General features: G+C 43.2%; 1 protein-coding gene across 1 annotated transcript in view; it reads right to left on the minus strand.

Annotated features, from left to right (window-relative positions):
* The window catches only part of DNAH14 (dynein axonemal heavy chain 14), a 447,800-nt gene extending 425,951 nt beyond the window's left edge, over positions 1–21,849 (minus strand). The window contains exons 1-6 of the mRNA XM_054972406.1: positions 21,731–21,849; positions 20,402–20,535; positions 17,633–17,797; positions 15,474–15,586; positions 4,096–4,158; positions 2,130–2,268 (exon numbers count right to left, since the gene is read on the minus strand). Of these exons, the coding sequence (XP_054828381.1) occupies positions 2,130–2,268; positions 4,096–4,158; positions 15,474–15,586; positions 17,633–17,797; positions 20,402–20,535; positions 21,731–21,797 (681 nt within the window). The 5' untranslated portion in view covers positions 21,798–21,849. The remainder of the gene's footprint in view (positions 1–2,129; positions 2,269–4,095; positions 4,159–15,473; positions 15,587–17,632; positions 17,798–20,401; positions 20,536–21,730) is intronic.
* Between the last annotated feature and the right edge of the window lie 309 nt (positions 21,850–22,158).

Here is a 22,158-nt window from a genome sequence, read left to right on the forward strand (position 1 = left end):
GCAGGGGGGCACACCAAAGGGCATGGCAGCAGTATCTTACACAAAAATAACACAACTCACTTAACATCAGAGAATCACAAAAGCACAATTCCTTTCAAAAACACTTTATTTCTTGAACAGCTTTAGGTTACACAGTAGGAGGGCACAACAGGGCATGATAGCAGTGTACTACACAAAATAATACAACCCACTTCACCGTCTTTGACAGCAATTGTGTTTGGGTGATTCTCTGATGTGAAGTGAGTTGTGTTATTTTTGTGTAGTACACTGCTTTCATGCCCTGTTGGGCCTTCCTACTATGTAACCTAAAGCAGTTAAAGAAATAAAGTGCTTTTGACAGCAATTTTTTGGGGTGATTCTTTAATGTGAAGTGAGTTGTGTTATTTTTCTGTGTGGGGGACTGCTGGTGTAATGTCATAATGCTTTGCTACTTGTACTTTGAAAGGGAGAAAATAATTTTTAAAAAACTTTATTTTGTGTTGTTCGTGTTTTATTCTTTGTTGTGCAGTTGGTTCCCATCATAGGGAACAATGGGGCTGGCTGACCAGCCATCTCTGTAGGTGGTGGGGGAACTTGAGGAAGGGTGTCTGTGGTTCAGGTGCTCTTTCACAGGGACCAGCTGGCACTCAGAAGTGTGCCCACCATTGTGGCACCCCTGGGCTGTGCAGAATTGGCCAGGGAAAGAGAATTTAGAAGTTCCCAGCATAGGGAACAAAGGGAGAAGGCTGGCCTTTGCCAGCCTGTTCCTGGGGTTATGGGTGTGGGGCTGCTGGGGGTGGATTTGGGTCTGTGAGGGGCTAATGTGGGGATTTGGGTCTGTGTGTGGCAGCTGGGGGGGAATTGGGTTTGTGTGGGGCTGTAGGGGGTGGACTTTGGGGCTGAGAGCACCTACTTGGGGAGGCCATGAAATCCCCCCCCCCGAGTGGGAGCAGGCTGAGCCTTGGTGGGGGGTGGGAGTAGAGGTGGGAGAAGGGCCCCTGAGGGTTGGGGGGCATTTTGCATGCAAAATGCCACCCCTGGCAAGACAAGCCTCCCCCAGCTGTCAGTGGTAGAGAACAGAGCACCTACTTGGGGAGGCCATGAAATGCCCCCCCAAGTGGGAGCAGGCTGAGCCTTGGTGGGGGGTGGGAGGAAGGGTGGGAGAAGGGTTGGGGGGCATTTTGCATGCAAAATGCCACCCCTGGCAAAGGAAGCCTGCCTCTTCGTTTTTCCCCATAGGAAATAATGAAGAAAGATGAGCAGCAGCATGCTAACAATATGCTCACCCTTCGCTTTCTTATGGGAGGATGGGGGACCTGCTTTGGGGGGGCCATAACATGGCCCCCCGAAGTCCAATCGGTCTGAAACTTGGGGGGTTGTTAGAGAGGGGTTAGAGGAAGGTCCCCACCAATTATGGGCTGATTTGGTGGGAAAATGCCTCCACCAGGCGTCCGGGAAGACGGAGGCATTTTCCCATTGAAAAAGCCGAAAGAAAGCCGAAAGAAAGCCGAAAGAAGCCGAAACGTTTCGGCTTTTTTTCTTTCGGCTAACCCGAATGAAGCCAAAACACTTTTGTTTCGGCTTTCTTTCGGCATTCAGAAAGCCGAAACGCACATCCCTAGTCACAGCCACACACTTTTGTCATAGATTTTCCCCTTTCTTTAGAAAGTGAAACTAAACAATGCCTCTTACAAAAAGCAAAGAGCCATTTCCAGCATTCCTCCACCTCCTTAAAGCAGGAGGTACAGCTCTGGATGTGGCCATATTTGTTATTGCAGGGAGCACACTTTCAAAAATAGTTGCCTGCATTATCTGAGGATAGTTGCGTTAGAACCCCTCTCAGCATTCTGCAACTGGTCCAACCCAGTGGTAGACATTTTCTGATTCTCTTGTGGGATGGAATCCACTACCCTTTCTCAAAATTCCAGAAGAATCCACAGGCTTTGCATGGTGAGGGGACCCCCGATTGAGCAAATAATACTTTAAGAAATGCAAACAGCACATTGATAAATTCAAGTAATACTACATTTTATTGTTATTTCTGGCTTCCAGTGTAATGTTATAATAATATATATTTTGACATTAATTTTATAGTTAAAGATTGAGATTTTTTCCTATCCTTTTCCAATACTGTTAAATGTTTTTCTCACCTTTATCAAATGAATAGCTTTCACTTCAACAGATTTATAAGTTCTGATGTTAGCTGCATCATTGCACAATGCTTGGATATAAAGCAAGCATCTTTGAAATGTCTCATCAGCAAAAAATAGCTGTTCATACATCACTATTCTGGAAACGAAAAACAAGCAGTTCTAACTAAGCTTACAATTAACAGAAATCTTTACTTCACAGTAATTCATTTTAAGACACAATCCCACTGACTTCAGGACCACAAGTATCACATCTCAAGATCATGGCATTATCTTTAATCATCATGATCTGAACTTTAAACATTTGGCTTGAGTTCTTCAGCCATTTCCTGTGCAATGAAACAGTTCCCAAGGACTCTAAAAGTCTTCTCATGATGTGCCATAAAAGGAACTATAATGTAGAATGGAATTAAACAATCCAACTGAAACGCAAACATTAACCTTACTGCAGCCACAATACATACTTGTGTGTACCAAAACAAGGCTAATAATGACTGCTTTGCTGAACTACACAGCTCAAGTTAGATTTATAGCAAGTACATTGTAATGTATAGATCCCTCCTCCTTGTGATAACCTGTATCTTTAAATGTCATGTGAGATTGCAGTAGGATATGCATTTAAATTATAGTGCTATATACCTGCTGTAAGAGAGCTGCTACCAGTGTTCTGATGAAGCAGGAGATTGAGGTCCATTTAAGTGCTGTTGAGCTGGGGGTTCCTATTATTTAATTATACTTGTAAAATTCCTGGTAAGCTTCCATTTTAATGAGTATGGTTGTAATGAACCTTCATATTAGAGTATTTAAAGTTTATACTTCAGGAAGCTATCATGTGTTTGAAAAGGATTGTTGTTAGTGATTCTAATAAACTTTGTTTGAAGGTAGATTGTGTTTCAGTTGGATTATTTAATTCCATTCTACATTAGTTCTTTTTATGGCACATCATGAGAAGTCCTATCTGATGAAGAAAGACAAAATGAGAAGAAGCCCCCAGAGTACTCTTTATGTCTATGCTTTCAGACTCTGTGCATAACGTTGGATAATTGTTGTTTATATGAACGAATTAATGGATTAATTATATGTATTATTGTTTGTTGTTCTTACTGACCTTGGCTGTTAACAGATTACAACATCATTTTTGTGGACTAAAAAAATCGGTGCAGTGAATATTTTGCAAAACAACTATTATAAGGCTATATTGATATACACATGAAAATACAGACCATCATCGAATTTGTACCCAGTGGCACCTCTAATTGTAACAGTTTGCAATAGAACATGATACATTCAAAATGCTCTACTCCCAAGCTCCAGAAGAATTTTTCAAGGAGGGAACCTAAACTGTATGGAGACTAACCTACTAAGCTGCTTTGAAGACTTATTTTTACAAGATTGTGGGGGTTTTTTCCTCATGCAAAGGTGGCAGACATAAACTAAAAATGTAAAATGGCAGATAAATAGATAAGACTAGACATTATTATTTTTTGAACTATTAAATTTCACAAAACTGAAGACAATACAATTGTGGTCCCCTGTACTATCACCAGACTCAGAAGCATCCTTGTATAGAGCTCCACTGGTTTGAAGGGAGTCATGGCTGTTTCCACAGCCTTGTCCAAATTTGGTGGATACTTTTCAGTTTGTGCAACTTGAGGAATGGGAGTCCTGGAATAGTGCAACTGATGATCTGCATATCTGATCCTTTCCCGTCCTGGGTTAAGTCTGGTCATACAAATGGGCTTTTTCCTCCTCCTTTCCACTACATCCTTTTTACACTCCCCAAAGGCCTCTGCTGTAGGTTTAGAGCTGGCTAAAATGATGTAGAATACAACAGGCAGGGCCAAGGATGGAGGTGGGAATTAGGAAAGAACAGGGGAACCCCCCCCCCCAGTGCAAACTAAAATGCTTTTGGCTCACACAAGAAGCCAATTAGGTTCCCAGTCATAACATTTATCCTTGCACTCACTTGCTCTTCAGTATTTTTGTTCTCTTAACATTGGTTTTCCATTGAATGAAGTATTTCTTCTTTCTGGATTTTTTTCACAAAGATAGAAACAAACATGGAAGATCATTCAATCACTGATTATTCAACCACAATTTTTCATATACAGGAACAATGAAGATACTTTACAGTTAGTTGGTGTCCAGAACCCATGATGCGGCCTGGACGACCTACCGCTCCCCCCCACCCATGCCCTGGCAGCATCCACCTGGAATCCAACAACCTCCATGGCAGGGGCAACGTTGAATCCCGCTGGGGCCCTCACAGCCCAGAAAGCTGGCCCAGTGGCCGCTAGTGGAAGGGGGCCAGCAGAGAAACCAGCAGGAAGACTAGGTGGCCGCTGAGGAAGCCAAGCCCAGCAGCCTGAGGGAAGCCCTGCCAGAGGTCTCAGCGGGGCTGATGCTCTGCTGCACAGAGCGGACATCATCCTGACTGACCTCCTGCCCCTCACCAGGGCATCATCGGGCTGGCAGCACCTGGCCATGGCCCCATTGACCACACTCCTAGAGGCCAGGCCAATGCCCAATATTGTCTAGAAAGTTGCAGACACTTTTGGCCCATGGCAAGCCATGGCTGGTGAGAGCCTGGGCCTGCGTGAAGCCCACGCTGATATGATATATACGTCATGAATTGTTGTGGGCTTAGCTATAACCTTTGAGGAAAGTCTGTCTGAAACAAGCGTGCAAGCTGGCCCCGTCAGGTAAACAAAGCTGCCCTACATTCCAGTGATTGTGTCAATTAGAAGCCTAATATGCCTTTTGCTTTCACCTGTACCATCTATTTCTACACTAAAAAGCTGTATTGAATTTGGACAAGCTAGTGTGTACTGCTCAGAAGCAAGACTGTGGCATGTGACTATCTGTAAACTGGTTAAACATTGTTTGTTATGACTTCTGTTTTTGGCAGGGCTGCAGTTTGTTAATGTTAACTGAGCCAGAAGTATTGACTATGCAACCTTGAATACTTGAGTACTGTAATAATTGTATACTCTTGCATTTACTAAGACTTTATAATATAGTATATTTATAATGTACTAAGACTTTATATTTTGATGTAAGAATGTTTCTTACATGGTATTTATTTAAGTATTAATGAGTTGTGTAGTTAGTTTGTCACAGTTCACCTGTTGTTCTAGTCTTTCCTGTGATTCTCTTTCAGGTTTGCCCTCTCCTCCTAAGCCTGGTATCTCACTCTCTGGGTATTGTTGCCACCAATAAGTCAATGGCTGAGGGGAATTCTCCACCTATAGATTTGCACATAGGCTCCTCGCCGTTTAAAGGCTCTGTTCAGCAGTCACATCTCTTCCCCTCTCTAGTTGCTGAGCAGACCAATACACCTAGATAGATGCTCTAAGGGAGTAGGGTTAACTGCTATTTCTCCTTTCTCTTCCCTTTCAGTTCACATGGATCAAACAGGGGCTTTCATATGGCTCACACTGGCCAGACTGACCACATTAGGAATAAAAGGAAATTTATCAAAATGCATCCTTTGCAAACATAATGGACAGAGCAAATGTGAAAAAATTGCAGTCCTTAACTGTAACTCTGCAGATATCCCTACCAATAGCAAATAAGAATAGATTGTTTAATTCTTTAAGTTGCAAGCATTTAGGAATCATCCACTATCTTAATTCAGCACTGTTGTTTCCGCCTTTTTGATTTCAGCTCCATGTGGTCACAGCTGCCAAGAGTTCAGCTGTAAGAATGGCTTGCAGTAAAATGGAGGCCCCCTTCTTGGATACACATCTTAACGCGGTGAGGGGGTTTGAGTGCATCAGTGAATGACTACCAAGGAATTACACAATTTTAAAGTTGACAATGTGGAAACTGAAGTTGTTCACGATTTTCTATTCCTTGGCTCAATCATCAACCAACAGGGGGGCTGCAATGAAGAGATCAGAAGAAGATTGAGACTTGGAAGAGCAGCTGTGAGGGAGCTAAATAAGATCCATAAAGATGTCTCTCTGAGAACCAAGATCAAGATAATCCAAACTATGGTATTCCCCATTGCCATGTATGGATGTGAAAGTAAAGAAAACTGACAGGAAGAAAATTGATTTGAAATGTGGTGCTGGAGGAGAGTTTTGCAGATACCATGGACAGCCAAAAAGACAAATAAGTGGGTACTAGATCAAATCAAGCCTGAATTCTCCTTAGAAGCTAAAATGACAAAACTAAAACTATCGTACTTTGGTCACATCATGAGAAGACAAGATTCTCTGGTAAAGTCAATAATGCTAGGAAAAGTGGAAGGCAGCAGGAAAAGAGGAAGACCTAAAACGAGATGGCTTGACTCAATAAAAGAAGCCACATCCTCTAGTTTGTAGGATCTGAGCAAGTCTGTTAAAAGATAGAACATTCTGGAGGTCTTTCATTCATAGGGTCGCCATAGGTTGGAGATGACTTGACAACACATAACACACACCACACACAAAATGGAGCCCTGAAGGCCAGACTACAGATTCCATCCCGACCTCTAAAGGTGTCCAACAAGGTTCTCTTTTATCCCCTTATTTATTCAATATTTACATCAATGATATCATTAAAGCAGTTTCAGGACCTACCCACCATGCACCTATCCTCAACAATCAAGATCTTTCAATGCTAATTTATGCTGATGACACTGCTCTAATATCTCGCACATCTATAGGATTGAAATGCATGCTGCCTAGCTTTAATTCCTACTGTGCTGATGAAGGCTTAACTACAAATGCTGAGAAATCCAAAGTGCAAGAGGATGCCGCCTGAAGGAAAAAGACTGGAGGATGGTAGATACCAACATTAAACAAATAACATTTAGATATTTAGGAATTACATTCTCCCTAGATCTATTGTGGAATAATCAGTTTCAATCCATCTCCTACAAGATAACACCGTATTTAAATGCCTTGACACATTTCTTTCACACAGAAGGAGGGAAATATTATCCAGCGGCTATAAAGACCCTTTGGGGTAAAATTAATCAAATGATACTTTATGGGGCCGGAGTGTGGGTCAAAGGTATATCTGAGACTATTGATTCATTTTTATTAAAATTCCTGAGAAAAATAATCAGGTTACCAAAGTGCATATCCAGTACAGCTATTCGCCAAGAATGTGCAATCTCTTCATTAGAATCACTAGCTTGGCTGGATGCATTTAGACTTCAAATCAAGATCCTTTTTAATTACGGATCTAAACTCCTTTTTAGATTAAGAGAAGATCCCTTCCAGAGTAAATGGAAGAGACTGGTTGATCAGAGACTGGAACATGTTACCAGAACTGCTTTTTATAATGGGGAAATTAGCTTAGCAGCTTGGAACTAAAATTAGCGCGGATCTAACCAATGTTTACGGAGGTCCCGATTCCAGACACTCTGGTGACAAAGAGGCAGACTACAAATAGGTTCAATAAACACGTGTATTTACGAATAGTGTGGCGTAAGCCTGAACTTGCACATACATACAAGAGAACACACAAGGACTAGGAAATACAGAGTAGGAAATGTAGAGACGGTCGCATTTGCAGGTACCCAACGATGATAAGGGAAATACTCACAATCCTGAAACGGAGCAGAGACACGACAGTGAGGTGGTCCAATGCCAGCAATGGATCCACGGACAGACAGCAAGGGGGTCTGGGTAGGAATGGCGAACGCGCCTGGCTGGGAACAGGATAGAATGGCACGAGCACCATGCGGTCTGAGAGACCAGCTTAAATACCCCAAAACGTACCCTGGTGCTGGTGCTGTACTTGGTGGTTCTCAAAGATTAAAACAAAGGCTCTGATGGGTTACTGAATGGCTTGGATGGGCCACTTTGGTAATCTGATTGTGATAAGTGACACCTCAGGAAGAGGGGACAAAAGAGGGAGGGGGAAATCCGAGTGGGCTGAATGGATGTTCCAGCGGACAGGGCTTGCCCTGATGTCATCAGCTCTGGAATGCGGAGGTTTCTTTGAGATGCATTCTCTAAGTGCTTGGGATGGTCGGCACTTAGCTTCTTCTCCGGGGCGGCTCCTAAGATATGCAGAGCGGGGCAAGGTACTCTCGCTGTGGATGTGGTGTGTCCGCTTCGCCGAAATGGCTTCTCAAAGCAGTCTTTTCCTCTTGGTCTTCTGGCTGCCTAAGAACATGGTCACCGGTTGGGCATGGCAGGGGCTGGTTAGCAGGTTGCCCAGTAGCGAGGGCAAGCTCGGGAATCGGCCCGCGGGAGGCTCCAGGCGGGAACTGACCAGGGAGCGCCTAGCCAGGCTCGCTGGAGGCTTCCCGGCAGGCGACCAGCTGCTAGCAGCGGCTTGGGCCCAGATGAGGCAGGCTTCCATGGAGGCAAGGGGACCAGCACGGCGCCGTCCGTGGCAGATGGCAAGGCAGGCACGGGGCACACTTGTAACAAAGTCCAAACACACACACTGGGAGGTTCAGATAGGTCTAGGCAGGGCTGCCCAGGAAGAGAGTCCTTTGTGCAGTTATCCAGGCATGGTGTCAGGAAACTAACACAGTCTATTGCAGCAGCAAGGTAATTAACAAGCAGGCAGGAAACTGACACGTGTATTAGAGCACACACGTGCAGGGCAATCTTGGTGAAGCAGTAAAGCAGCAATGCAGGAAACTTTAACACAGTCCATGGCAGGCCTTAAAGCAGGAGAGGGGGCCCGCTTGGCAACAAACAATTAGGCTTTACTCCAATTTTACTATTTTCTGAAGGAAGTGAGAAAACCGCATTTCCAAAGGGTCAAAAAGCAGTTATTGCTGCTAGATTTCAGAAGCACAAATCAATGCGCAAGATGGGTCTGTTTCCTTGCCTACAATGGACTCAAACCTCCAGATACTTTACCAGCATATTTTAAAAGTCTATGATGATACCTCGATACAAAGATATTTTCTTGGCTGCTAGACTGAACACTCTATTAACTCCAGAAATGAAAGTTCACTTTTTGAGAATTCCCTTTTCAGAATGTTTCCGTATGTCAGGCGGGAGGGCGCCCCCTGGCGACGGCAGTGGTGGCGGGTCGGGGCAGGGCGCCTGCAACGGGTCCGTGCTGGGCCTCTGACCAGCCGGGCAGGCAGCCTGGCCAGCGTGCGCCGGAGACCCCTGCGGAGGGCGCCTCCCCTTAGGCCTCAGAAAGGGCGGCCGCCGTCTGAACTGGCAAGCCAGTCAGCAATTCATAGAATCATAGAGTTGGAAGGGGCCATACAGACCATCTAGTCCAACCCCCTGCCCAGTGCAGGATCAGCCTAAAGCATCTCTGACAAGTGTTCTTCCAGCCTCTTCTTGAAAACTGCCAGTGAGGGGGAGCTCACCACCTCCCTAGGCAGCTGATTCCACTTTTGAACTACTCTGACAGTGAAAAAGTTTTTCCTAATATCCAGTTGGTACCTTTGTGCCCATTGCTTCGCGTCCTACCCTCTGCTGCCAACTGGAACAGCTCCCTGCCCTCCTCCAAATGACAGCCTTTCAAATATTTAAAGAGAGCAAGCATGTCCCCCCTCAACCTCCTCTTCTCCAAACTAAACATTCCCAAGGCCCTCAGCCTTTCCTCGTAGGGCTCAGTCTCCAGACCCCTGATCATCCTCGTCGCTCTCCTCTGCACCCTCTCGATTTTGTCCACATCCTTTTTGAAGTGAGGCCTCCAGAACTGCACACAGTACTCCAGGTGTGGCCTGACCAAGGCAGTATAGAGAGGGGCTATGACCTCCTGCGATTTCGATGCTATGGCCCCTTTGATACAACCTAGGATTGAATTAGCCTTTTTTTGCCACTGCATCACACTGACTGCTCATATTCAGTTTACAGTCCACTCTTACCCCAAGATCCCTTTCACATATACTACTGCCCAGAAGTGTATCCCCCATCCAGTATTTGTGCTTCTCATTTTTGTGGCCCAGATGTAATACTGTGCACTTGTCTTTGTTGAATTGCATCCTATTCACAGCTGCCCACTTCTCCACAGTATTCAGGTCTTGTTGAATTTTAATTCTATCTTCTTGGGTGTTTGCTACCCCTCCCAATTTGGTATCATCAGCAAATTTAATGAGCAGCCCTTCCACTCCTTCATCCAGATCACTGATAAAAATATTGAAAAGTACCGGGCCCAAAACCGAGCCGTGCGGCACCCCACTGGATACCTCCCTCCAATCTGATGAAACGCCGTTGACCACCACTCTGAGTGCAGTCCTCCAACCAGTTCCCTATCCACCGAACTGTCCTATAGTCTACTCCACAGTCTTCCAGTTTGCCCATCAGAATGTCATGGGGGACCTTATCAAAAGCTTTACTGAAATCCAGATAAATCATGTCAACAGAGTTCCCCTGATCCAGCAAGCTGGTCACTCGATCAAAGAAGGAAACCAGGTTGGTCTGGCAGGATCTGTTAGGAACAAAACCATGCTGACTTCCCCGGATCACTGAGTGGTCCTTCAGATGCTTACAGATTGATCCCTTTAAAATCTGTTCTAATATCTTCCCAGCAACAGAAGTCAGACTGACTGGCCTGTAGTTTGCCGGGTCATCCTTCCTCCCTTTCTTAAAGATTGGGATAACATTCGCTCTTCTCCAATCTTGTGGCACATCCCCAGTCCTCCAGGAGGCCTTGAAGATGATGGACAGGGGTTCTGCAAGTTCTCTGGAAAGTTCTTTCAGCACTCTTGGGTGCACCCTATCCGGCCCAGGGGATTTGTATTCATCCAGTGCTGCCAGATGCCTCTCCACTACCTCTCTGTCAATGTCAATTAGCCACTCAGGTGTCCTGCCACATTTTCTACTATCTCTAGATGTGCCTGAGTTCTTCAGGGAGAAAACAGAGGCAAAAAAGTCATTAAGCCTGTCTGCTTTTTCTCTGTCCTGCATCAGAGTTTCTCCATCTACTCCCAACAGTGGTCCAATTGCCTCTTTTACCTTGCGTTTGCTTCTCACATATCTGTAGAAGTTTTTCTTGTTGTAGCGAGCCCTCCTGGCCAGACCCAGCTCGTACTGAGCTTTGGCCTCTCTGATGGCTGATCTGCAGTACCTAGTAACCCTCATATACTCCTCTTTAGATGTCTGTCCTTCTCTCTGTTTCCTGAACATTTCCTTTTTCTCCCTTAGCTTATTCTGGAGCTCTCTGTTCATACACATCGGTTTCTTGGAGCCCTTACCATGTTTCCGTCTTGCTGGGATAGTGAAGGCTTGAGCTTGCAAAAACTCGTGTTTGAGAATGGCCCACCCTTCACTCGCTCCTTTTCCTTCCAGCACACTCCCCCATGGAATGACTCTCATCAAGCCTCTGAGTTCATCAAAGTTGGCCCTACGAAAATCTAACCTACGAGTCTGGCTACGAACTTCCTTGGCTCCCCAAAGCAACTGGAATTCAAGAAGGACATGGTCACTTCCCCCTAAGGTCCCCACCACCTTCATCTCATCTACCAATTCTTCCCTGTTGGTTAATATCAAGTCTAGTATGGCCGAACCCCTTGTATCTTCCTCCACCTTTTGAAAAAGGAAGTTATCGGCCAGGCAGGTCAGGAAATTGCGTGACTCATGACGCTTTGCTGAGCCTCTCTCCCAGCACACATCGGGGAAGTTGAAGTCACCCATAATTACAAGGTTCTGATGTCTGGATACTCTGCCAATTTGTTCAAAGAGGGCAGCATCCATTTCTTCTCGCTGGTCGGGTGGTCTGTAGCAGACTTCAACAACAATACCCTTTGTCCTTCCTCCCCTTATTTCTACCCATATACTTTCCACCGGGCTGTCCGCCCCATTCTCCATAACTTCTTGACAATCAAGCCCTCTCCTCACATACAACGCCACTCCACCTCCTCTTCTACTCTTCCGGTTTTTCTTGAACAACTCATACCCATCCACTAGCACATTCCAATCATGGGAATCATCCCACCAAGTCTCAGTAATTCCTACTATGTCATAGCCCTCTGTTTGCAATAGAAGCTCAAGCTCTTCATTCTTATTGCCCATACTTTGGGCATTGGTATATAAACACTTGTAGCCTTGTACCTTTGTTTGACCTTTCCTACCCAGGTGGGTCCCCACTGTGTTCACTTCATCATTGAAGTCGCCATGTCGATCGTCCCCTGCCCCTTGCGGCATCAGTTTAAAGCTCTCCTGATGAAGTTCTCCAGGTTCGTTCCAAACGTTTTCTTCCCTGCCCTTGAGAGGTGAAGCCCATCATGTGCTAGAAGGCCTTCTCTAAGAAAATCTATCCCATGGTCCCAGAACCCAAAGCGCTCCTGCCGGCACCACCATCTCAGCCAGCGATTCACCTCAAATATGGTCCGCTCCCGGCGTGCTCCTCTTCCTGTGATTGGAAGGATAGAAGAGAATACCACCTGAGCCCCCAATGTCTTCAACTGCCTTCCAAGGGCTTTGTAATCCTCTTTAATTCTTGCAACAGTATTCGAAGCCATGTCGTTCGTTCCCACATGAATCAGCACAAACGGGTACTTATCAGCAGGCTTGATGAGTTTTGGCAGCCGGTCGGTAATATCCTGAATTCTGGCTCCCGGCAAGCAACACACCTCTCAGAATAGGGGATCTGGCCCAGAGACATGGCGTTCCATACCCCTGAGCAAGGAGTCCCCGACGACTACCACCTTCCGTTTTTTTCCACTTCCATGAGGCCCCATGTCTTCTGCACTCCCTCTTCCAGATCTTTGCGGTTCTCCTTCCACTGTCACCTCTGTCACCATCCCTAGCACTTCAAAGTGATTCTTGAGCTCAAGTGGACCAGAGCATCTTCTTCGTTGATGCCTTCGGGTTTGTACTGTAGATCTAAGAGGAGGCTCAGAAGGGAAATCAGCTCTTTCCCCTCCTCCTTGACTTTCCTCTTCTTGGCTGTGCGGAGCCCCCAGGCTGTTGTCAATAAAATTGTCTCCCTCCTTGATCTCCTGAAGGGTGGTGATCCTTTCCTCCAGGCTCTGAACCTTTTCTTCCAAAACTCTGACCAGCTTACACTTCTGGCAAGTGAACTCTATCTTCTCCTCTGGGAGGAAAACAAACATGGCACACTCCATGCAGGTGACTGCGAAGGGGGCTTCAGTAGACACGATTGCCTTCCAAATGTACCTAGAGTACTAGCAGAACCAGTATACTAGCAGAGTTTCAGGTCCCCCAGGCAGATCCCCAGGCTAAGAGCCAGAGGGCAAGAGCCCTTTAGCTCTCGCCCTTCGGCTCGCGCCAACGGCTCGCGCCTCTGGCGAGGAGGAGCCTTTTGTTTCAAAAGGTGCCTTCCTGCCTAGCCCAGCAGGGCCCCAGGACACTAGGGGGCGGGGCTTGTAACCACGAGCAACAGCAACCAGCTGCAAACTACAGCAATTCACTCAGCCCCCAACAGCCTCACACAGAACCTAACCAGAACCACTCTCTAGCAAGCTACCCAGAACCACTCACCCTCAGCTTCTCACACAGTAGCTAGGAAAGGCAAAAGGCAGAAAGACAACAAACCCTTACCTTCTAGCTTCAGCTCTCCACCATGTGCTCTTGCCTCAGCTCAGGTGCTTCTGCCACCTGAGCAGATTGGAGCAGGGTTGGAGCAGGTCCTCTGCTGCTGCTGGAGGCTGCTCCTTCAAAGCCTGAGGGAGTTCCTAATAATATCGATCTCTATAACAGGCTACCGCGGACTCAAAACACTGCACCCTCTGGCCATTTGAGGGGGGGGGTTCCTCCCAACCTGAAGGTGGGGAACCTCAGTGGAGTTTTGCGGTTGTGGCCCTGTAACCTAGGAGAACCTAGGGACCTCCGGCTCTAATGCTCACCGTTGCTCTGAGCAAAATGGGGTGGGGTAGATGGTAGGGCCTTTCCTTTCCCCTGCAAGCTCTGCACTGCCTGTGGCCTCGGCCTCCCAGAGTACTGGGATTACAGGTGCGTGCCACCACGCCTGGCTCATTTCTGGCAGTTTCTTCTTCACCGGGATCGCTGTACTCTGCAGAGCGTTGCTGAAGACATCCTGCTTAGATGGCAGGGCCAGAAAGACTGGTGATTCCAGGGACAAGCCCCTCTCCTCTAGGATCAAAATCAGCTGACTGACCCTGCTTTTGGAGAGGAGGAGCTATATCTCAAAAGTAAGGACTGCCCCACTCCTAGAATCATAGGGCTCTGCAGAGGCCATGACGAACTTCTTTCAGTTCTTTTTCTTAGAAGGGACTGTGAAATAGAGGAAGAAGGCAGAGCAGGTAGGAAATGGAAAAGAAAAAAGGTTAGAGGAAAAGAGAGTATGGAAAGAAGGTATGAAAAAGAAGAAAGCAGCAGAGTAATCTGCTGACATACTGCTCTCCCCAGAGGCAGGAAAGAACTGAGGTCAGACCAGAACCAACGGTTGAAATTAAATCAAAAGAGTTTTCAGCTAAACATTAGGAAGAACTTCATGACAGTTACAATGGTCCCTCAGTGGAACAGGCTTCCTTGGGAGGTAGTAGGCTCTCCTTGGGAGGTTTTTAAGCAGAGGCTAGATGGCCATCTGCCAGCAATGCTGATTCTGTGAACCTAGGTGATCATGAGAGGAAGGGCAGGTAGGGTTACATCAATGCTTAGTTCTTGTGGTCCTTTCTTACATGCCCAGTGTAATGCCGATCGCCAATTCAAGGTCAGGAAGCAATTTTCTCCAGGCCAGTTTGGCCAGAGATCCTGGAGGTTTTTTGTTATCTTCTGGGCATGGATCCGAAGTCACTGGGGGTGTGTGGGGTTAGTTGTGAATTTCCTGTATTGTGCAGGGGGTTGGACTAAATGACCGTGGAGGTCCCCTTCTGATTCTATGATCCATAAGGTTCTCTATGTAGAGAACAGGCTTAGTAGATATAAGTAAGGAATTGCATGGACTCACTGGGGAGGAGATACCCCATTTTCCTCTCCCTTGCTGGTCTCTATGGTCCTCACTATGAAAAACCTTCCCTGTTGCTTGCCAGTTGAGTGAAAAGAACTGAGTTTGCAGCATAAAAGTGCAACCAGATTTGTTTTTCCTCAAACCCCCCCCCCCCACACACACAATCCAGTGGCAGGAAGCAGTCCTTATGGGATGGAGGGGAGATTTGGAGCAAAAAGCATACAGGATGAAATCCACTGCAAGCTCCCCCTCAGCCACCACTGTCAGCTGATCAGGGGTCTGAGCATGCAACAGAACGCATGCTGGACATGCTTTCTCTTCAAAGCCCAGTCTCCATTTTTTCACACACATTCTGGGTCCATGTTCAATTTAAATAAATAGATGTGAAACTGCTTTAGTCAAATGTTGTTGTCAGCTGAAAGCAGCACTGAGATCCCTTTCCCTTTTTAAATTCTACACTGAAACTCTGGCTAACATTTTGTATTTTGAATGTGATGTTATAACAAATGATACTTCTAATGATATAAATATTGCAAATATATAACTGCTAACCTGAAATTAAAATAGATACTGAATCGGCATAAAGCATAATAAAGTTGCCTTTCATATAACCATTCCATTACGGGTGTTATTTCCATTTCCTCTATTCCATGCACTGAGGTAAGCTGTGGGGGGAAAGCAAAATATTTGTTTCAAGACTTCAGATTAATAATTTTGAGCTGTTATGAAATTACTTTTTACAATTAAAATTATTTTTCTTTTAATCCCTATTCTATATTACATGTATAGCATAATCAAACTCAAACATAGCATGATCTGGTAAGAATTCTACCTCTGTAATACATATTAATTTGAGTAAAGTTTACTGAATGATGTGAATGTACATTTCAACATAAATAGCAGCTGCAAGTATATAGGTATATAACTATTCTGCTTATTTTAAATCAAAATATTTTTCTCAAGTATGCTGGTGAATTATAAATAAAATATCTACAAACAAATAACTTTGAATTATATGTTTGCTTAAGGAAAAGTAGAAAGAAAATTCCACATAAGGATTTTATCTAGTGACGTGTGAAGCCTCCTCCCAGCTTGAATTAAGCATCAGCTCTGTGAACCAGGCTATTTCCCCAAACAATCAGAAAAGCCCAATTCTGAAATTTGAACTTGGGTGCACTTTCAATTTCAAAAGAAACATGTGATCTTACAAACTCATGTGAGCCCTCCAGCCTCCAATAAGACTCTGAACTTTACCATTTCAAGCCTCCATAGTTCCTTCCCCACTTACCTCTCTGTAGCATCTAGAATACTGCAATGGCAGTATGCCAGGAATTGGGGACCCTAGTTTTTACAACGCACCTTACTATAAACATAAGGCTCCTTACATCTACATGTCACAGAGCACCTTGCATCTAGAATGCTGCAGCTAGATGCAAAGTGCTAAGACATGAAGTTTATAAAAATTTTGGCATTCATTCTAATAGACAGGGGGCCCAGTAAAGCTACATATCCAAGGATCCCTGGGACTCTTCCATCTCCCCTCTGCTGTCTCTGAGCAGCCAATGCAACACCCAGCTGGAAGAGCACACACAGTTTGATCATCATACTAAATTTTAAGGATGTTTCTGACGAAGTGATAGGTGTCCAATGCAAGGATAGAATGAAGATGGAAAGAGAAAATTAACAGAACAATTAGAGAAAGTTAATTGAGAGGAACCAAAATACAAGAATGCATAGAATAATAGTAGTATGCTACAATAAAAAATACTATGAAGCCCACAAATTCAAGTACACTAAGGGCCAAGCTAGACATGCAGACATTCCCCAGACCCAGCTCACAAGTTCCCTGCAGCAACACAGCAGCTTTGCGGTATAGCTGTTAAAAAATAAAGGAGAGCCCAAACAGCCTCAGAATACCTCCATGGGGGGAGGAGGAGACCCTCCCTCCTCCCTCAAGTTGTTTCCACATATCAAAAAAGCAGAGGAGTGAGTTTTTCCCCTGTTTTTTTCTGTTCCAGCTGGAATACTCTGTGCATGTGGAACAGTAAAAATAGGAGGGAAGTCCCTCCCATGCTATTGTGACACAGGGAAACAGCTTGAAGGGGGAGGGAGGAGCCCCTCCTCCTCCCAAGGGTTTTCCTTTATTTATTAACAGACATTTACTTTTTAACTGCTGAATGGCTGTAGAATGGGGAACTCAGAAACAACTCTAAAAACCTGCATGTCTAGAGACACCCTAAGGTATTTATACTTTCAAATTCCCTAAATGTGGCAATTAGTATATTTTATATGATAAATAAGTTATAAATATCTGGCTGCCTGCAACTTGGTAATTCCGCCCAGAAAAATCCAAGATTCGTCCTGGGGAACTGGCATAGCAGGATTATACTGGATCAGCATACATCTGGCTTCTTTGCCAGTTCCCAGACCCAGATTGCACATCCCTAATTGTCAGAGCCTACCCTACAAGTTAAATACCAAGGAATTTAAAGGGGGAGCCCTATTTCCTGAACGCTGCACTGTGGTACCATTGGATGGCCACAAATTATATCTCTTGCCTCCTTGGTGGACAAAACCACAAATGGTTGACATGTAGATTCAGATTCTTCAACTGAAAGGTATGAATTACAGATTCTCAAGTTCACAACTCAGCAACACTGAAGTCCACAGAGAGATCAGTTCTAAACTGGGTAAGAGGTTAGCTATGTTACCTTGGACACATATGAAGCTGTAATCGTCCAATATTCTTTACTCTGTCTAGCCATATTTGCAGATACTACTTGAAGGTCATATGGATTATTTGGTGCTTTTGGGTCATCCCTGCTTCTTATGAGACAATATACATACTCTCCACCATCCTGATGGACTGGAAGTTTCTGTTAATAGAAAATCAAGAGAGTAATACATAAAGATATTTATTAAAAGTAAAGATAAAAATTATTATGGAAATCTACTATTCATTTTGGCAAGTAGACAAAATAAGCCATATCATAAATTCACTAATTTTAAATAAATGTATTATAATAAAATGACAATTGAGTGATATCATAGTATATAGCATAGATTTTGAAATAACACTTCTGAGTTGATGACCAATGCAGAACTTAGGGTAAGCCTGTAAACTCAAAAATTCACTGGCATATTCTACTGGAATCAATGCAGTTGGTGAACAAAGTGTGCACTTCACACTAAAATAACAAATCATCTGCCTCACGGCAAATTGGAAACCCTTTATAGACTTTTTGCGAGAGACTAAGAAAAATGAATTAATGATTTGTGGTTTCGATTTTTAAGAGTAAGGATTTGGGATAAGAAGATGAGATATAGAAAGGGGATATTAATCAAACCATAAGTGGATGGACACTAAAGGAGAAAGTGTTGTAGGGGAAAAACTGTAACAGATCAACAATATGCTTTTTTTGCTAAAAGTTTGTTAAACTTTGTTGCATAGGCCTTTGTTAGCTCTTTGTAGTTGTGCTATTATTGTTATGTCTTATTTTTCTTCTTTTGCTCTATCTTTTAACTTTTCCATAATAAAAAATAAAATATATAAAAAAATTATTCACTGGTAAAACAAGGATAACATTGTACAAGTTATATTACAAAATAAATTATACATAATCTGAATGCAAATTAATACAAAATTATTGTAAATTTCAATAACTTTATATTTCATAATCAGTACTTGTAAACTTGTATCAAGCTTAAATAAAAATGCAGACACACAACCGATCAAAACGACAAGATTAAATCTTTATATAAAAAACGAATTATTTTCATTGCAACACAGCCGTTATCTTAGAAACAGAGAAATACACTTTTTAAAATAGCATAAACATTTAATATTTTTTAGCATCCCTCATTCAGGGCACTCTACTTGATTTCCCCTGCCTTTATTTTATCCTCACAACATCCTAGAGAAGTTGTGCTGAAATAAAAATAATGCCCCAAAATCTAGGACTTTTGGGGTTAAGATCAAGTGAAACATTCCAAAGATCAGGTTACTGATGATGTGTAAAACAAGAATTTGCTTTGACATTGTTCCTTTTCAACATTTTATTTTAAATCTATAACTTAATTTGAAAATAAATTTTGAAAATTAAATAGCCCCTTGCTATTTATCTCAGTGAAGTTAAAGGACTAAGAAGAGCTGCTTAGGATTGCACTGTAAGCATACCAGTTTGAAGATATATGAAATAGCACCTGTGAGTATAATCTTCCAGTACTTCTGTGCTCTGAGTAGGCTTGTCTTCTCCTCCACTTGCTGGCCCCTGGCCCTGCTCACCTGGCTGGCAGAAGGGGAGGCACGGAGGTGGAGAGAAGCACGCACACACAGTAACTCTTTCCTTCTTTGTGCTGGAGAATGAGTACCACAGAGGAGCTCACAATGACTCTTTTCTCCTCTATGCTCCTTTTCCAATGTGATGAAGGAAGGAGTCACATTGCATGCATGCTGAAGATGAGCTAAGTGAAAACTGTCTTCAAAGAGGCAGTTTTCATTCAGCCCCATTTCAGCGCACACCAGGAAAAAACCCTGGTTGTATGTATTTTTCACTTTATTTATTGCACTACAATCTTTTCTTTTTAAAATCTCTTCAATAAACATTACATTTCGAAATTCACTTCATTGGTTTTCAGCATCAACACGCTTCACTTTATTCAAACACCTTGTGAACCTTTTATACTGCAAAACCAACTAAAAAAAACCACAAACCAAAAAATGTTACATACCCATAAGTATAACTGGATTTAAAGTAGTTAAATGCCATAGCAATGTTTACATGATTTTAGCAGCCAAGATGGGCAAGGATCCAGTGTGCAATTATTGCCCTTCAGTGATGCCAGGATCCTATTAATATCCATCACTGTAACTAGGTCAAAATAGTCCATAAACAGACCAGACAACACATTAAGCATTTCATCCACCTCATCTATTATTATAGGAGGCATCCAGATGAGAGCATATTCATATTATTTTTTCAGCAAAACTCTGCAAACATGACACAACTATTTGTCTGTTCTTGAGACAGTAAAGGTTTCAGGTTTAGGACTCAGAAGATGCTGAGATATCTTAAAGTTGGGATTGTTAGGAAACAGCTATACAACGGTTGCAGAGAAATAAAGTTTCTTTGTTGTTATCACCATCATTTCATAGGTGGTTGCTAGCACCATCATTTCATAGTGGACAATACAGCACACTGATTCAATGCAAGTTTTTCACCAGCATCTTTCTAGATGCCTTCCAGCCCTCTTTAGGTATCCGAGCTCCATGGTAAACCATGGGGCTGGCTTCTACCCCAAGGGCAGGATATATCAACAAGGAACAATCTTGTCAACAGCTTTTGTATTTTGTTCATTTTGGTTTGTTTTTCTCAGCTTCAGAAGCTAAGCCACCACAAATCCAGACTTCTATGGTTCAGGTTTCTAATATGTAGCAACTGAAATTAACAGGAAATGGAACTGAACTGAAAGGAAAATACCGGAAATGTCATCTTCTGTATAGCGTCTAATTCTGTTGGTTTAGCTACATATCCGCATGGAGGCAACAATGTTTGCCATCCCAGTTTATCTCTCAGTCTCAAAATATGACATATCACATCATCATTAACGGGCTCTGGGAGAGAGAAAAAATTCATTTTCAGAATTTTGTCATTGTTATAAATATTTCCAAACAATATATTCCTGTTACTATGTTTAACTAATATACCAAACAAAAGCTCTAAACTGTGAAAAAATAACAAAGTAATCATGGTTAAATTATGACCAAATTAAATGATAAACTATGGCCATCATTTTGATAACTGTACAAAAAATTATTTACTGATTTGCAGTCTTGTCTACAAACCATAATGGTCAGAATATCAGGGTGTGCACATATCACCACAATCAAACTACTGAGAATCATCTAAATTATTTTGATTGAGGGGCAGGGGCTGGCTTGTGTTCAGTTAACAAGCATAAATCTCTATGTATAGTAACTATGGGAAGCCCCTATGCAAATAAAAAAAATCTGCACATTTAGGATGACCCACAGCTAGGATATATTTTTTGGAAAAGCCAGCATAAGCTCCAGATTTGCAGAAGCCCCAACCAAGTTTAAAGGGAATAAAGGAGTGGAGTAGGGAAATGGAAGCAAAGACAGCGGAAGGGGAGGTGCACAGGCAATGAAGAGATGGAAGGGGGCGGAGGGAAATGGAGGCAGGAACAATAAAAAGGGGATGGAGAAACAGAGCCAGTGGTAGATACAGGAGGTAGGGGGAGATGGGATTTCCCCTTCTCCTAGACCTTGTAGATCTCTAGTTGTCAATTATATACATATCAGGGGAATAACTTTGGATATTATAGAGCATATTTGATCCATAATACGGTAGAATGTTACAGCCATTTTCAGTAAGCTACACATTAGTGGTGGGAAATGCCCTCAAGTCATAGCTGACTTATGGCGACCCCTAGTTGGGTTTTCATGGTAAAAGGCTAACAGAGGTAGTTTGCCATTGCCTGCCTCTGCAACCTTGGTCTTTGTTGGAGGTCTCCCATCCAATTACTGACCAAGGCCAACCCTACTTATCTTCTGAGATTTAATGAGATCAGGTTCACCTGGGCTATCCAGGTTAGGGCAAGCTACACAATATATAAATAAATTATAACATGCCAATGATCTAGCTTTAATGCCAATAAAATTTAAATTTTTATTTTGGTAAATGGCAAGCAAAAATCATCAATGGATGAATGCAGAGAATTCAAAATAACAGAAATAAATGCAGAGGAACAAAATAACTCTGATTTGCCATTTGGCTTTATATACATACCAGTTCTGTCATAAGAGAAAGAAGCCTTTGCCTTGACAAATTGTTGACCACTTGCTTGAAACTTCATGCATGCCCTTGTATGGCAGCTTAATTGTGTAGCAATAGTTTGAACTTCAGCTTGCTCATCTGCATCTGTAACAGATAACCCCATAAAAGTACATAAATAATGTGCTAAATAAAAGACAGGAATATAATTATTATCGAAAACCATTATTGTTATACAATTAATATTCTTCACATCGTTTTATTATATATCTTACATCACATTTTTCTCATATGTGATATTTACATGATTTCTACTTTTACATAGAATATGATAACAAAAACCCCGCAGATCCCAACTAAGCTATCCACTTGTTTTCCCTATTGGTTACAGTTTATACTGACATTTCTCCATGCATTCCTCTAAACTGGAGAGATTACAGAGA

The sequence above is a fragment of the Eublepharis macularius genome, chromosome 1 (genome assembly GCF_028583425.1).
Source record: "Eublepharis macularius isolate TG4126 chromosome 1, MPM_Emac_v1.0, whole genome shotgun sequence".
NCBI classification, from domain to species: Eukaryota; Metazoa; Chordata; class Lepidosauria; order Squamata; family Eublepharidae; genus Eublepharis; species Eublepharis macularius.